Source organism: Choloepus didactylus, chromosome X, assembly GCF_015220235.1.
Source record: "Choloepus didactylus isolate mChoDid1 chromosome X, mChoDid1.pri, whole genome shotgun sequence".
Classification (NCBI taxonomy): Eukaryota; Metazoa; Chordata; class Mammalia; order Pilosa; family Megalonychidae; genus Choloepus; species Choloepus didactylus.
In genome coordinates this window covers 30,263,917-30,281,261 of record NC_051334.1, presented here as the reverse complement: position 1 = coordinate 30,281,261, position 17,345 = coordinate 30,263,917, and the positions used below count along the sequence as shown (strand labels likewise).

At 43.8% G+C, this 17,345-nt stretch overlaps 1 protein-coding gene across 1 annotated transcript; it reads right to left on the bottom strand.

Moving 5' to 3' along the window:
* Nucleotides 1–2,276: 2,276 nt before the first annotated feature.
* LOC119522066 (syncytin-1-like) lies at nt 2,277–10,185 on the bottom strand. Its single transcript, XM_037820774.1, has 5 exons — nt 10,093–10,185; nt 9,663–9,842; nt 9,266–9,391; nt 4,413–4,494; nt 2,277–2,908 (listed from the first exon to the last, which is right to left on the bottom strand). Exons 1-5 carry the CDS (start codon nt 10,183–10,185, stop codon nt 2,469–2,471), a joined length of 921 nt encoding a protein of 306 aa, XP_037676702.1. The 3' UTR covers nt 2,277–2,468.
* Between the last annotated feature and the right edge of the window lie 7,160 nt (nt 10,186–17,345).

The window sequence follows — 17,345 nt, the reverse complement described above, 5'->3', positions numbered from 1 at the left end:
GCATCTCACCAGCTTTAGCAAACTAAAACATGGGTAAATATAAATACCAGTACTATTGTATTTTTGGTTTTAACTGCACTTTTCACTTCCTACAAGATCTAAAAGGCATTTGTATGAAATATACTGATAAATCAGTGGTTTTGGACTCACAATGTATAAATTTGTAATTTTGGACAAGAACTACATAAAAATGGGGGGGACAGAGGGGTACAGGAACATAGTTTATGTATGCTATTGAAATTAAGTTGGTATCAAAGCAAAGGAGATTGTTATGGATTTAGGATGTTAAATCTAAGCCCCATGGTAACCACAAAGAAAATATCAGAGAATGAGCAAACTTACAAAGACAGAAAGTAGAGTACAGGTTTCCAGGGGTGGGGGCAGGGGGATTAGGGAGTTAATGCAAAATTAGTATAGGATTTCTATTTGGGGTGAAGGGAAAATTCTAGTAATGGATGGTGGTGAGGGTATTGCAACCTTATGAATGTGATTAATCCCACTGAACAGTATTCTTGAGAGGGGTTTGGATGGGAAGATTTATGTTGTATATATGTTTCCACAATTTTTTTAAAAAAGAAAGAAACTAGAGAGATAATGACAATTAAATGCAATATGTGATATGATTGGATCTAGGAATGGAGAAGTCTCCAAAGCATATTATTGCGACATAAGAAAAAATTGGAGTACAATATGCAAGCTCTATATCAATGTTAAATTTCTTGAACTTAAAAACTGCATTGAGGTGATCGCATGGGTGAATATCTTTGTTTGTAGGAAATGTGCATGGCAGTATTATGTGTTCAAGGAGCATGACATGCAACCTGCTCTCAAATGTTCAGAAAATAGATATATAGAAAGAAAGAATGATACAGTCAAGGTAGCAGAATGTTGAAATTGGTGGATCTGAGTATCAGGAGTGTGGGAGTATGTTGGGGTTCTCTGTATGTGGTTTGCATTATTTTTGCAACTGTCCTGTAAGTTTGAAATTATTTCAAAATAAGAAGTTTTAAGAAAAGATAAAATTATTAAGAATTTCAAGACAGTGACAGCGAACTCTAAACCAAGCATAGGCCTTTCAGAGCACAGGGGCCTGTGTGACTGCATGGGTGGCACACCCATGAAGCCAGCCCTGACCTGGAGTATGGTCTAGAAAGCTGAGGGAACAGATGCTCAGTGGACACAAGTTCTCAGTGGATCAAGCCTCTAGTGGACATATTTCCTTGGTCCCATGAACTCATCACCCCCTTGGGAGGGCTGTGGCCCAAAGAGGACCCAAGTGGTCCTCTCCACAGGGCAGGTTTCCTCTTATACCCAGGTCCAAAGACAAGATAGGTGATGACTCTACTCCAATAGGAAAGACTGTGAGAGTGACAGGTTTAGGAACTAGCGAAGAGTTATTGTGTCCCCAGCCAAACATATCATATAGACTCAATACATACTCATGAATAAATAAATGCACACACAGCAAACAAGTGATTGTGCAACGGAATAGATGAGAGCATGTGTTTTAGTGAAAGGAGACCTGACTTACAATGGGAATGCAAGCCTACGTTCAAAGCCAACTCTCCCTCACTCTCTGTTCATTAAAATGTGATTTTACAGTATGCCCTAATTGTGTACCATTCATCCTATGCTATTGTCCCGGCCCGCGGGACGATCAACGGAAGCTCCAAGTCCTGCGAAGGAAGAATGGTATGGGACAAGAGACACGAAGAATGACAGCAAGACAGGTTTCTGATCAAGCTGCAAAATTTTATTGAAGAGGCAGGGTATATATACTCTAAGGGTGGAGGGAGTGGCTAGTAAGAACGGGTGGCGGTCTAGGATTGGTGGCTGCTGTTGCTAGGGTGAGGAGGCAGATGTAAGATTAGCTTTTGGCGCGAACTAGCTACTGCTTAGGCGGGAACTACTGTTACTTCCTTGAAGAAGGCTAATTATAGCTTAGGCTGTTCTTGCATCAGCCCTGGCAGCCATGTTGCATGTTACCGGTATCGCTGAAGGTGAATATTATATATGCTACCATAATCGTCCCCAACATCTCCTCCCTTTGTTTTTCAAAAGGATGGAGGAAGAATGCTGATTGAGCATTCCTTTGGCATTAACCTGCTGGGGGAAATAGAGGCCTCATTCCCCAAGTTGTTTGTGGCTCTGTTTTTCTGGGGAGGGGATGTTTTGCAGAGCAAACCCCTATGCTAATGAGGCATACTTCTCAAGGAGCTCAAAACGGCCTTTGATTGTTTTGGCCCTCCTTTGCAGTGCTTTGCCTCGCACCCAGCGGTACCAATCATAGCATAAGCTAGAAGCATACTTTTGAGTTATATGCTGCTCCCGTAGGAGGGGGTTTCTTACCCGTCAGGGTGGGTAGCATTCAAGCAGTCTGGATTTACACCTTGGTCAGCGAGGTGGAGCCGGTGATAATGCACTTGAATGGGCTTGCCTAGGGCAGAATCAACTTGATCCTTAACTAGCTATATTATCCTTCTTATGGCCCAAGGAGCAAAAGATATTATAAGGATTATGGTTATTAAGGGGCCTAGTATAGGGAGGAGGTAAGGGAGGATTCCATTGAATCCCCAGGAGGGGCCTCCTTGGGCCTCCCGCTCACGCTTGCGGTTTGCAATTCCTTCTCTAAGCTTGGTCATGGAATCTCTAACTATTCCGGAATGATCAGTGTAAAAGCAACATTCCTCGCCTAATGCGGCACAAAGCCCTCCTTGTTTAAGGAAAAGTAGGTCTAAGCCTCTCCTGTTTTGGAGAACAACCTCTGATAAAGATGTAAGGGATTTCTCAAGATGGGTGATGGAGGTTTCAATGCGGGCCAAATCTTCGTCTACTGCAGCTCTGAGGTTAGAGAGGCCCTGTTGTTGGAGGGTGAGCGAGGCGATTCCGGTGCCTAGGCCAGCAAAACCTAGAAGAGAAGCAATGGTAACAGCAGTAATAATTTCTCGTTTTTCCCTGTGCGCAGTTGGGAGCTGTGCATCCCAATAGTGATAGAGGTCCTCCTTAGGACGGAAAAGGATATGGGGCAACACAGTCACCAAGACGCACATTTCCTTTGTTTCAGTGAGGGCTCTTGCTGAAACGCAAGGAGTAAGCCCTGTGGAAGAGCACAGCCATTTTGCCCCTGTTGGGGGAATATAGAATTTACCTTGCGATGGAAAGGACGACTGTGCACAGACCTTTTTTAAGGAGGGGGAAACGTTACCAATACAATGCCCAGAGTGGATAACGGATTGCATGGTGAGGCCGATTTTTGTTGTATTCCAAGGACATTGGGGAGGATTGTTTTCGTTAGAAATATTAAATGAGGTATTAAGGGTTACAGCGTCATAAAAAGGGGGGTTGACAGAGAAACATAGCCAACAATTGCGAGTAAGGTTAGGCTGGGAGGAGTTTAGGGAGAGAAAGGTGGCTTGGAGCACTGACCAAAGTGAGTTATAGATTGGGTTAGGCCCTGTGGAAGAGCTTGAGGGTGACAATGTTGGGTTGGTAGTAGGGGAAGAATCAGTGGAGATGGTAGTAGAGGAATAATTGGCAGGTTTGCGAGGAGGGGTAGTTGGGGGCGGGGGAGCAAGCACTACATTTGGCCCAATGGCGAATGGCTTTTGCTGTACTGCTTCTTTTTTTATTAAAATAAGGCTTCCTGGGTCGACCCCGTCTCTATAGATTCTGAAGCCCCAGGTTCGACCGGTTAACCAGGAAGGATCAGTGGGGAGTTGCACGGTAAGATTAAGGTGAGTGCAGGTACCTGTGGGTGGAAGGTGGGAACTGTCGTCCGTGCTGAAATAAACGGGCTCATCACGGGGTTTGCAGTTCCAGGGGGCCCAGCGTAGGGTAAGATAGTGATCAACGCTAGACGGCTTCCAACCAGTAGCTAGTGTCTCGCAGCCCCAATAGGCACAATAATATTGATTGGGGGCATTGCAATACGGTTTTCCAGGGTTGGAGGCTGGGCACATATAATATTGGTGTTCATTACTGCCAACGGGAGGGTTGGGAAATAGATTAGAGGCGTTGACGAGAAAAGAAGGTCGCCCTGCGGTGGTATTGGTTTGCACAATTTTGGAATCTTCCCATCGTGTTAAGATCCATTTCCAAGGCTGGTGGGGGTTGGAATTGCGATCAAAAATGCTATGCGATACACCAGGTAAGAGAAGGTATAAAGCGGCAATCTTGAATGGCAGTAGGTTTAACATGATTGTATTGGTGGCTTATCAGGCCTTTTAGTTAAGGGGAGGAGGCTAGCAGGGTAATGCACCCTACAGTGCACAGATACGTTATAGCAAGTAAGGCTCTTTCTAACGGGCTCCAATGTTCTGGGGCAACAGCTGCCAATCCGGCTGCAAACAGTAAGGCCAGAGAGCCAATTAGTAAGAGCCAATAGTTCATGTGGCCTTAGCGATGGGGCAAACCTGTAAGTTGGGCTTCTTCTGGTTGCCGGCTGTACGCAGGTTGGGCGTATTCTGGGCAGGATACAGCAAAGTTGGCGATGTGCTGGAAGAGAAAAAGAAAAAATTTTTCTCAGGGAGGGATTTGTTCCCTGGAAAGGTTATTGTTAGAGGGAAGGGGGGATTTTGGGGCTTGTTTTGATAGTGGAGGATTAACATGTCTTATTAGTCTTTCTGGAAGCCAGCGAGGACCCTCTTTTTGTTGGTCATATATGCAAGCAGAACCTCGTCCCCAGATGATAACGGGGTCAGGCCCGTTCCATTTTGATGTTGAGGGGTCGTGCCACATAACGGTGGCTTGCTGCATTTGTGTTTTGGGATGCCAGTGTCTATCAGCTGCAGAGTGTCCTTCATTATCCAGAGTTAGGAAATTAAGAAAAAAAAGAGCATGATGTAAAAGATCTCGAGGGCGTTGTTTTGTGAGATTGAGAGTGCTATCAGCTAGACGGCACAGGGCATTTTTTAGGGTGCGATGTGCTCGCTCTACTATTCCCTGTCCTTGGGGGTTATAAGGTATTCCCGTAATGTGCTTGATTTGCAATTGCTGACAGAATGTTTGAAAGTTTTTCCCAGTATACCCAGGTCCATTATCTGTTTTAATGGTTTTAGGCTGCCCTAAAATGGTGAAGCAATGTAGCAGGTGAGAGATAACATGCTTTGAAGCTTCCCCTGATTGTAAACTAGCTAGTATGAATCCACTGTATGTATCAACACAAACATGAATATATTTGAGTTGCCCAAAACTGGCAAAGTGGGTGACATCCATTTGCCAGATTTCATTTGGGATGAGTCCTTTTGGGTTGACCCCCAAGTGAGGGACTGACAATTGGGTTACACAATTTTTGCAGGTTTTAACAATTTCCCTTGCTTGTTCTCTTGTAATATTGAATTTTAGGCAGAGAGTGTTTGCATTTAGGTGGTGTTGAGCATGGGCTTGGGAAGCTAAGGTTAGAGAATCGCAGAGATTGGGGCATATTAACTGAGTGGCAGCGTCTGCTAGCGCATTGCCTTTTGCAAGAGGACCCGGAAGATTTTGATGGGCACGGAGGTGCCCCACGAAGAAGGGGTGCTGTCGTTTGAGAATTAGTTTTTGTAGCTGTGAGAATAAGGGGACTGCATTGGAGGAAGGTTTGATAAATGGAGTTGTCTCTAATAGCGGTATAGACTGGGCTATGTATGCGCTATCAGTGTATAAATTAAAAGGTTGGTTTTGAAGGTGGGAAAAAACCTGCAGGACTGCATAGAGCTCGACAAGTTGAGCTGAAGTATAGGGAGAGTGCACGGAAAATGCTTGACCCTGGATGACGTATGCTGCGGTCCCATTTGCTGAACCATCAGTAAAGACTAAGGTAGCAGAGTCTATGGGTTTTGCTTTAGTGACTTTTGGGAAGATAAATTGATGGATTTTGGCGAACTGAATTAATGGATCGCCGGGGTAATGGTTATCAATATCGCCTGGGAACGAAGAGCATGCGATAGCCCACTCGTCGTCGGTTTGGGAGAGCCAATGGATTTGATCTTGAGTGTACGGGACGATAAGGGAATCGGGGTCTTTTCCAAACAATTGGCGACTAGTTTGTTGGCCTTTAATTATGAGGGCAGCTATAAGAGAAATGTATGGTGAGAGCACTTTTGATGGAGTAGCGGGGAGGTGAACCCAGAGTAATGGGTGGCCTCGCCCATTTGGCTGTTTTAAATTGGATTGCCAGAAAACTCCTGTAGGTGTGTGAGTTGTAGCAAGAATTATAAAGATTAAAGGTTGGTGGTAATTTACTTGATAGCAAGTTTGACTTTGGATAGCTTGATTTATGATGGTAAGCGCTTGCATTGCCTCTGGAGTTACGCTTCGGGGAGAGGAGGGGTTTGCGTCTCCCTTTAAGATATTATTGAGCCGCAGAAGAGTTTCAGTGGGCAGTTTTAGGTAGGGGCGAAGCCATTGAATGTCCCCTAAAAGTTTTTGGAAGTCATTTAGCGTTAATAGATGCGAGATTCGCAGCTGAATGCGAGGTGTTAAAACTTGTTGGTGCCAAAGTTCGAACCCTAGATAAGAAAAAGGGTCTGAGGTTTGTACCTTGTCGGGGGCTATTTGAAGACCTTTCGCTGTTAAATTTTTATGAAGGTCTTGAAAGCAAGAATATAATTTGTATACGTCCTCACCTGCTAATAGGACATCATCCATGTAATGAAGAATGTAGATTTGTGGCCATAGCTGTCTGATAGGGTTAACGGCCTCAGCGACAAATTTTTGGCATAAGGTGGGACTATTGGCCATGCCTTGTGGTAAGACTTTCCATTGAAATCGGGGCATAGGGCCCTGAAAATTGATTTGAGGGACGCTAAAGGCGAAATATTGCCTGTCTTCTGGGTGAAGAGGTATGGAGAAAAAACAATCCTTTAAATCTATAACTATTTTGTAAAAGTTGATAGGGATAGCAACTGGCGAGGGGAGACCGGGTTGCAGTGCCCCCATGGGTACCATGGCTTTGTTTACAGTGCGTAAGTCTTGTAATAGTCTCCATTTACCCGATTTTTTTCTTATAACAAAAATAGGAGTGTTCCAAGGGGACTGAGTAGGCTCAATATGTCCGGCGTTAAGTTGTTCCTGTACTAACTCTATCGCCGCTAGGGTTTTTTCCTGAGTTAGGGGCCATTGATCAACCCACACTGGTTCTACGGATTTCCAAGAGATTTTTTCAGCATGGGGTACAGGGATGTCAATGGCCACTAGGCTAAATTTTGAGAGAGCCCGAGTCCTGTTTTAGCTGTATTGGGTGTTATAGAGATGGGCTGTCTTATTCCTTGATTAGCTTTGCCTAGGCCTTTGCCAGGGAGAAAGTTCATTTTGAGCATTTGAGCAGTAACTGTATCACTAGGGCTGCACATAAAAACTTTCATTTGAGTTAGGATATCTCTACCCCAGAGATTAACGGGGAGATGGGGGATAATATATGGTATAACTGTACCAGCGTTCCCTTCCTCATCCTCCCATTTTAGGGCCTGTGAACTTTGTAGAGGATTTGTGGCTTCGCCTATGCCTTGTAAGTGGGTGGCAGCGGCCGTGAGGGGCCAGGATTTTGGCCAGTGGTTTGAGGATATAACTGTGGAATCGGCTCCTGTGTCTAAGATTCCTTCAAATAGCTTGCCATTAAGTTTTAGTTTTAAAGTGGGCCGATTATGGGATATTGGTTGTGCCCAAAAAATGTCGGAGGATCCAGGGCCCTCTGTGGGGCGCTGGAGTTTTTTGAAGTTGGAGTTGACATGCTGAATGGGGAGTATTATAAGTTGTGCTATTCGAGTGCCAGAGGGAATAGGGATAAGATTGTTTGAGGTGGCTGCGATTATTTGTATTTCACCTTTAAAGTCATTATCTAGTACACCTAGGATGACTTGGACTCCGCGCAGGGTGACACTAGCTCTCCCTAGAATGAGACCAAAGGTATTTGGGGGTAAAGGTCCATAGACTCCTGTAGGTATGAGGAGAGGACTGTTTTCTGGGGTTAGTATTGATTCGGAGGTGGTACAGAGGTCCATTCCTGCGCTCCCTGCTGTGGCTCTCCATAAGTCTGAGATATGGCAGCGTGGTTTGTGGTTGGGAGCGCTACGACTGGGGATGGTTGAACAAACCATATTGCCCCTGGGTTCGTTCTGGTTGGGGCCTGGGGCCGGCCCCATTGGGAGTTTCCCTGGGGCTTAGGCTTAAGGGGTTGGCCATTAATGTCTGCGCGAAAGTGGCACTCAGATGCCCAATGGAACCCTTTTCTACAGTGGGGACAAATAGAGGGTGGCAATGGGGGTTCTTTAGAGATGGGTGAAGAGGAACTGGTTCTTGGCACGGGGCAATTTTTTGAGAAATGGCCAGGTTGCTTACAGTTATAGCATGTTGGAGGCTTAGTTTGTGCTGCAAAATTTTGGAGGGCGGCGCCAATGGCTATTCCAAGAGTTTGAGTGGGCCCGATGCCAGAACAGAGTTTTATGTAATTATTAAGATTGGTATTGCGAAAGGGGCGGATTGCTGCTTGGCAGGCAGCGTTGGCATTTTCATAGGCCAGGTGTTTAATGAAATCACTTTCGCTTTCGCTGGCCCCAAATAGACGCTCAGCCATGTTTTGTAGGCAGCTGAGGAAATCGGTATATGGTTCATCGGGTCCCTGTCTTAATTTAGCGAGAGAGGCAGTGGCAGCACCCTTTTGTGGAAGTTTTTTCCATGCTCTAAGCGCGGCCGTTTGTATTTGTGCTAGGAGGCCTGGGGGGAATTGGGCTTGCTTATCATTTCGATGGTAGGGGCTTTGACCTAAAAATTTGTTTAATGTCCATTTTTTAGAGGTGGCTTTATGGGCATTACGGGTGGCATACTTTTTACAGTGCTCTTCATAATCGGATTTCCATAACAGGAAATCGCCACCGGACAAGGCAGCTCTGGCTAATTGGGACCAATCGTTAGGGGTGAGTTCCTTTTCACTGAGGCTTTCTAATAAGGTGAGCGTGAAGGGGGCGGTAGCGCCATAATCATTCACTGCCTTTTTTAATCTTTCTAAATATTTTAAACTGAGTTTTTTATATTTAGCTGTTGAGGTAGTACTAGCTTCCTCTTGCTCCTTTTCGTCAGAACTGGGGGGGTTTGATTGTTCCTCTTCCTCGCTTTCGCTACTAGAAGCGCCATTTTGGGAGCTAGCGACGCCATTTTGGGAACTAGCGGCGCCATTTTGGGAGCTAGCGGCGCTATTTTGGGAACTAGCAGCGCCATTTTGGGAGCCCTGACTGCGTGTGACTGGAAAGGCATAAGGGTGAGTATTCTCTGGGAGAGTAAGGGCCGCAACGCTTTGAGTCGCTGCCCGAAGGTCAGCAAGCAAATTGGCAGCTCGCAGCTGCTCCTGATTAAAGGCTTCTTTAAAATTATCGGCGTGTAGCCAGAGATTTTCTGCGGCCTCTTCTAGCGCATGGAACTGAGGCAGGGACGTAACTGGGTAAAAATGAGGTTTTGGAAGACTGGGTGCGGTTGGAAAATCTGGTGCATAAGGGGGGGGGCTGAAATGCAGGAAGGACAGTCTCCTCAGAAGGGGGAGGCGTTTTTACTTCTGTTTCGATTAGGTGGGGCGATAATCCGGCTTGATTAACCGGGGTGCCTGGTCTATTTTCATCTTGGAGTTGTTCAGGCATATCAATAGTTATTGAGCCGCAAACTGAGGCGGGGCGAGAGTGCTCTCTTAAAGCTACCTCTCCCTTTTTGCAGAGGTTTTGAATGTCTGGGGCTGAAGAATGGACTTTTAAAATTTCATGAGTTAGATTCCAATAAGTGAAAGCAGTGACCGGGACCCTCTCAGGACCGAAGGTTCGGTAGTAGTCCTTTAAGCAGTCACCGACCCTTTGCCAGCATCGCTGGTCTATGGTACCTTCCTGGGGGAACCAAGGACAGGTTTTTAGTAGAAAATCAAAAAAATATGTGAGATCCTTTTTCTTAACTCTAGTTCCTCATGCCTTGAGCGATTGTTTAACCTGGCTAACATATAATTTCTGTTGGGAAGTTACTTGTCCCATGATGGGGGTGGGGGCTTACCTTTTGTTGTCTTCTTTCTTTTCTTTTCTTTTTTCCTTCTTTCGCCGACACTGATGAACTGCTGAACGATCTGTCTCGCGAGCAAGTTACTTCGCGGCGATCACGGGTCTGGGTGCGGTGAGTGTGAGAGCGCTCTCTCCTTGAGTGCGGCGTTCTGTCCCTCGCAAAGCTCGAGCCCCACATTGGGCGCCAGTTGTCCCGGCCCGCGGGACGATCAACGGAAGCTCCAAGTCCTGCGAAGGAAGAATGGTATGGGACAAGAGACACGAAGAATGACAGCAAGACAGGTTTCTGATCAAGCTGCAAAATTTTATTGAAGAGGCAGGGTATATATACTCTAAGGGTGGAGGGAGTGGCTAGTAAGAACGGGTGGCGGTCTAGGATTGGTGGCTGCTGTTGCTAGGGTGAGGAGGCAGATGTAAGATTAGCTTTTGGTGCGAACTAGCTACTGCTTAGGCGGGAACTACTGTTACTTCCTTGAAGAAGGCCAATTATAGCTTAGGCTGTTCTTGCATCAGCCCTGGCAGCCATGTTGCATGTTACCGGTATAGCTGAAGGTGAATATTATATATGCTACCATAATCGTCCCCAACATGCTATCATACCACACAAAGAACCACCAAAGCCCCATCTTCCGTCATTTTCTTTATATATATAAATGATTTTTTAAATTACCCAAACTAACAAAATACTGAGTTCTGTGCTTTCTTGCCTCAATTATGTTTTTCATCATTATATTCCTTCTTCAACCTTGAGATGAGATTTACTTTTCTTAAATTACATTTCCCACATCTGGGATACAAACCATTCTGTTGATACAGCAAATGCATATGATAAGGAAAATGTGCATCTGTTTTAATTTTCTAAAGCCCAGGCAAGATTTGGCCAAACAAATCACTGGGCCATTCAAAAATCCACTTTTTCCACTGAGTATATTCACAAGGAACTGGCAAGTCAACTCTAAGGAGGAGAATGTTGCTCACCTATTTTTTTTCTTGATTAACTGTGCTGAAATATTTGAATCCCAAGGTATGCATTGTTTTAACTTTGACTAGAACAGTAAATCTCCCTAAAATTCCCATCACCAAAGAAAAATAACCATACGTTCAGACAGAACACAACCCACTAACAAATAAAGGAAGTTGGGAAAGAATGAGACTTTACTTATTATTTCCCTCTGTTCACTTTCATAGGTCCAATAGGTTGAATAAATATTGCCTTGAGTTTCCCTTTTTGTTTTGATTATTTTGTTCAGCCCAAAATCTCAACACATGCCTATGAATACCTAACCTTTATAAAGAAAAAATCATTTTTTCCTACTACCCTTTGAAATCTTCAGAAATTCTCACTGGACTTTGGTGACTGAATTCTCTCAATCCTGGCCTTTGTTCTTCAAAAAGGTGGGTCTTGGTTTGCAGATCTAACTTCTATCTAGCTCACATATGTAATTTACATTACCTTCAACAATTCTAAAGCAATCTAATCAATAGAGATAATCCTGGATTTTAAAAGGCTATGCTAATTGCTCAGATTCCTTTTATTCACTAAACCCTTCTTTATTTCCCCTTCCTTAAAAGAGAATGGTAATTTTTCTTTAGGAATCAATAAACTCTCCCAAAGCCATTGAAGCTTCCAGAAAAAGGCTGTGAGGTAAAATTTTTATTTTATCTTAACTTCTTTCCATATTCATTGATTCCACTGGCTCAAAGACTCAAAAACAAGACTGGATCTGAAAATAATGAAATACAGCCACCAGAGCACAACGTAATTAGTTAGCCACCTCTAGTACAAATGGTTGGCCTATTTTTGATGCATAGGAGGCACTCAGTCATGATTTGTTGATCGATTGATTGATGTTTAAAAGGCAACTGCCCAAGGGGAAATTTGAAAAGTTCCTTATCATTGTACCCTTTTCAACTGTATGAAATACATGATTTTCTATAAATCACTCTCAAAATACATTGTGTCATTTTCATGTTTCGGAGAAAGGCAATCTGGACCAGTTTCTCCTGCAATTTTTGATGAAAATTTGACTGATGACAAGGCAGTTCAACAGCAAACAGCATTCACAAACATTTAGAGAGAAGTAGCTATGGGCCAGCCACTTTACTAGATACCAGACATGTAAGGACACCTAAGATTGAGTCCTTGACTTTTAGAAGCTCAGAATCAAGTGAGGGAGGTGGGAGCAAAAATAAACAATGATAAGGGAACATGGGGAGTTGTAATTCAGGTCTGTGCAGAGTAGCACAGGGACACAGAGGCCCGACATCAGGTAATAGGATTTGGCAGAGTGGTTAAGAACACAGGCTCTGGAATCAGACTTCCTTGGTTTGAATCCCAGCACTGTGATTTACTGTGTGACTTTATAAGCTACTCTGCTTCTCTGTGCCTCAGTTTTCTCCTCTGTAACATGGTGGTAATAATGTCATAATGTCATTGTGAAGAATAAATGAGCAACTTAGAACAGAGTTGGAAACATAGCACTCGAGAAATATTAATCATTATTATTATTATTATACGATTATAGATAAAAGGGAGCCTACAAAAGGAGATAGAGGACAGGTAATCTCTAAGAGGAAAGGGGTGGGGCCCTTTCCATTCAGAACCAGACCCCAGAGCCTGGGGGAACACGGCCACACCTCCTCACACCAGTCAAGAATTATAGGCTAACAGGCTCTGGACCCAGAAGGAAGAACTATTCAGTATCCAGTTTCCCTAAGGGTGTGTTTTAGAAAATTGGTACACTCTGTGAGGCCTGTCAGCCTGTCACTCCAGACTGGTGTAAAGAGGTGTGGCTCGTGGCTGTTTTCTCCCAGGCTCTGGGGTCTGGTTCTGAATGGAAGGCAAGTAATAGAATTTGGCACCACCTTCTTCCTCTTAGGGAAAATACACCCCCTAGGGAGAAGTCTTTTACATTTGCAGCTCGGGCTATGGGGGGAGGGTCTCACAACTTGGATCCTCTCTATGCTGCCCTCTTCCCAACCTCCTGACAACATAGTCTTAATCTAAAGACAAGAAGAAATGCAAACAAATCTTGAACTCCAGTTGGTGGATTTCTTTTGTTTTTCTCAGTGGTTTGAGTTTGCAATTTTGAAACCATTTTCTGTGTGTTGTAGGATTGAACAAAAGAGTAAATATATTGATTCTATTGGGAGCCAAATAAACCCAAATCAAGGGACATTCTATGAAATATCTGGCCTCTACTCTTCAAAAATGTCAAGGTCATGACAGTCAAGGAAAGGCTGAGGAACAATTCCAAAATAAAGGAGACTAAAGAGACATAAAAATAAAATGCAAAGCACGAGTCTAGATTAGATCTTGAATTAGGAGGGGGAAAAACCGCTTTGAAAGTCATTACTGGGACATCTGACAATATTTAAATAATTTTTGTTGATTAGATAATAGCATTGCATTAATAAGACTTTTGATCATTGTAACATGGTGATGTAAGTCAATGTCCTTGGCCTTAGGAAGTATACACTATTGAAGTATTTAGGGGTAAAAGGACATGATGACTACAACTTACTCTATACTGACTCAAGATATGGCAAACTGTTAACAATTGGTCTGTAAGTTTGAAATTATTTCAAAGTAAAAAGGTAAAAGAGAAGAGAGACCAATTGTGTAAAAAGCTGCTCAAGAACCAACCTTTGGATTTAACAAGAGGGAGGTCATCAGCCACCATGGCAGGAGAGGTTTTTCAGCAGAGTGCTGGGGATGAAAGCATAACTGCAACATGCCGATAAGAGAATTGGAGATTAAGAAAGCAGCATACAGCAAGAGACAAGTCCTTCAAAGAGTTTTGCTTAGCAGAAAGGGAAATGGGTGGTTAAGAGAGAAGTGGGTTTTTGTTTGCTTGTTTCAACGTGAGTCCTCTTAACTATGCAATGGGAATGTTTTCACAGTGATGTGGTAGGAAAAGAAAAAGGGAAGATACATGAGAAAGGGACGAATTACAGGAGAAAAGTCACTGAGTAGGCACAAGCGGATGGGACCCAGTGCATAAGTAGACCACTGGACCTTAGTAGGAGCTCGGACTTTTCATCCACTATACAGAGAGAAAACATAAGTAAAGATGCAGTTACGATAATTGGTAGGAAGATAAAGCCATTCTCATCATTCTGCTACTAATGCTTCAGTGTAATAAGAACTGAGAGCACCAACTGAGAGGGAGGAGGCAGGAAAAGGTGCTAAAAATTTGAAGAGAAAGAAGAAGATATAGATTAGTTTTCCCAGAGAAAGGAGGAGTGAATTAACTATCAAAAGTATTTAATGGTTCAGCAGTGCTAGAGTCCACTTCAGATTTTTGATCACAAATTTCAAGTAGCAACTCGGCAGAATTTCCACACCCAGTGAGAAGAACTAGGTAATTCAAACCAATATTCCAGCGAAACAGCTGGACAAAGTATTTCTTTAATCTTCTTAAAAACATCAAGTAGGTAATAAAACAGGGAAGAATGATAACCCAAGAGGAAATTCAGAGAAGTGAGAACAGTCCCCGAAGCTACTTTTGTCCTGGGGCCATTGTTAATCCTGATTGGGTAGTTGAGAGGCAGAGTTGTGTCTCTGACAACTTCTCAGGACTAGGAGGACAAAAGTCAGAGTTCAGAGCCTGTCAAGGGTGGGGATCCTGGTAAACCACGCTAGAAGTCAGGGAGAACTAAAAGCCAACTGGCCCAATCATGAACTTGCAGTCCATTTTCAAGTCATCCAAGAGGCCCTAGAATTGGATGAAGTGATCCTGATAGCAGCCCCCAGACCTTGGCAGAAACAGAAAATTCTTTATGAGGGAAATTATGTTTTCAAATACAATATGCATACACAATCGGGCCCTCCATTATCTTATCCCAAACTCTCCAACAATCTCTTCTCAGACTTTCCCCTTCCACTCTCAGTCCCCATTGCCCATCCAGTCTTCATTGGATTGCTTGTAGTTTCTGCTCTGCTTAAGAGAGTTTTCTGCCTGCAGTATAATGAAAAATCTTGTCTGTTCTTTGTCTTCAGTTCCGGGGAAGCAACCTCTGCATCTTTGGAATTCCTTGTGATTGGAGTGTCTTTTGTTCATGGTGGGCCCAAGACCATACCTGATAATTCATATGCTAATGAGACCACAGGGAAAGGCCAACCACACCTGCAATTTTAGAATGGGGGCTGGCTCCATAAGAAAGACCTACCATATGATTAGGGGGTTGAGGCTTTGAGCCACATCATATTGGCCCACATCCCTGAGGAGGGAGGGCTGCTAATTGAGTTCAACCACGTGGACACTGATTCTATCAATCTTGCCTATGTAAGGAGACCCCATATAAATTTGGGGCACTGGAAGCTCTCAAGAGTTTCCATAACTGGGAAAGTACATCAGAGAGTGACACATTCTGATTCCAGGTAGACAGGACTCAGAAGCTTGCCTTTGAGACCCTCCCAGACTTCACCCTATGTGTCTCTTCTTTTGGCTTCTTCTTTGTATTCTTTCACTATAATAAAGCTATGATCATAGTTATAGTGCTTACAGTGGGTTCCATGAGTCATTTTAGCAAATTATTGAACCCAAGGGGGTGGTAGGAACCCCCAAATTTGTAGCCAGTTGGTCAGAAGTGCAGGTGGTCTGGGTCCCCAAACTTATAAGTGGTGCCTGAAGGACAATCTTACAAAGGATTGCCCTGAACCTGTGGGGTCTGGCCTAACTGCATAGTTTGAGTCAGGACTGAATTGATTGAAGTTTCTGATACCTATATAGTTGGTGACAGAAGCTGTTGTGGAAGTTTTAGAGTTTTTTAATAACCCATACCTGCCTTTCCTCATGCCCTCCTCTGTCTAGAATGTGCTTCTCACCATTTTTTTTAACAGTAGCTTAAACAAGATGTAAATTTATTCTTCTCTCATGTAATACTGCAAGGATAGAAGTCCAGGTTTCCTCAGGCTTCCCTCTAGATCCACAGCAGTTGCTCCGGTTCTCCCGGAGCCATCTTCCCTACCATTTCTGCCTGCGAAAGTGAAGTTCCAGCTCACAGCTACCTCCCTATTAAGTTGTTCTGGCCCCAAAGTCAGAATTAATCAGTCCCTTCCCTGTTTCCTCATTTGTCTGTCCTTTGAGTCTAACATTTATTACCTTCTGTTCCATATTACAGTTCTGTGTTGCTCATCCCCTGCTATTTTGTGAGACTAAGGAGGGCAGAGACTTTGTCTTGCTCTTCTCTGTATTTTCTGTGTCACCCACCTTGCTCCCTGCACAGAGGAGGTGCCCATAAATGTTGGCTGACTTGAACTGTGATGGCTAGATACGTGTTGAAGCTGAGGTTAAAAGCCACAGATCTTCTCTTCTAGTTTCTGGTTCTAATCAAATAATGTTCTCTGGTTTTATCCAACTTTGAAAAAGTTACTTTCAAGGTCAGAAATGAGGGAATTTTTTTGTCCATTTTATTTTATGAGCAGACACAAAGATTAGGTTTGCTTTTTCCTTTTCAGTTCTCCTAACATTGAGCTGATTGATGGAAGGTAGAGGAAAGTAATAAACCTTTATTCACAGAACTACAAAACCCTCTCTGGCTGCCACCTCCTTCCCTCTCTGGAGATAGATGGGGCCATTGCTATTATGAAATATACAGCAGAGATGTGTTTTTTCAGTAATCCCTTTGGTACTCATCTACATCTTGACTACTTCTTGATAAAGATATCACCCTCTAGATAGAACCTGTCATCAAGACAAGCAGGCCATATAGCCATTTAACTGTTTCGTTTCTTAAAGAGAATAGCAGCTTATAATGAAAAATTGCCTGTTCTTTTCAGGGCAATGATTTTACAGCCTTGGAGAGGAAGCATACTAGGTCACACCAAGTAGAAATTACAGAAACAAATTAGTCATAATGTTCCATGCCACAGCACTTCCCTATTCTGTATTTCAGCAAGTGACAACTGTCCAGGCCCGGCTGACCAAGAGGGAAGCCAGAGGAAGCCATGCATCCAGGTGAGCAAGATGGCCCTCTGTGCAGAGTGTCCCACGGATGCTGCAGGAAGGTTCTCAGTGTCCATGTATAGCACTCTTACTGGCCTGATACGGGGCTTGCTTTCAATTAGCTTTTGCTGCAGGTCAAACCTTCCTAAAATTTAGTGGCTTAAAACAGCAAAGGTTTATTATTCCTCACTCTTTTGCGGGTGGGCTGTGCCAATTCCCCTGATTTCCACTAAGCTAGCTCTGTGTCTGCAGTTGGCTGGCAGCTTGGTAAGGCAAGGATGGTCTGGGATGGCCTCACTCATGCGTCTCACAATTGGCTCAGTGTCAGCTGGGGCAATGGGGGTGATTTTGCCACATGCATGTCTCTTGTCACCCAGCAGCCTAGCTC

Coding starts and splice junctions, on each gene's coding strand:
- LOC119522066 (XM_037820774.1), bottom strand. CDS start 10,185: ATGTGGGGCTCGAGCTTTGCGAGGGACAGAACGCCGCACTCAAGGAGA. Junction 9,843..10,092: donor AGACCCGTGATCGCCGCGAA/GTAACTTGCTCG, acceptor TGGTTCCCCCAG/GAAGGTACCATAGACCAGCG. Junction 9,392..9,662: donor ACCTCTGCAAAAAGGGAGAG/GTAGCTTTAAGA, acceptor TCCCTGCCTCAG/TTCCATGCGCTAGAAGAGGC.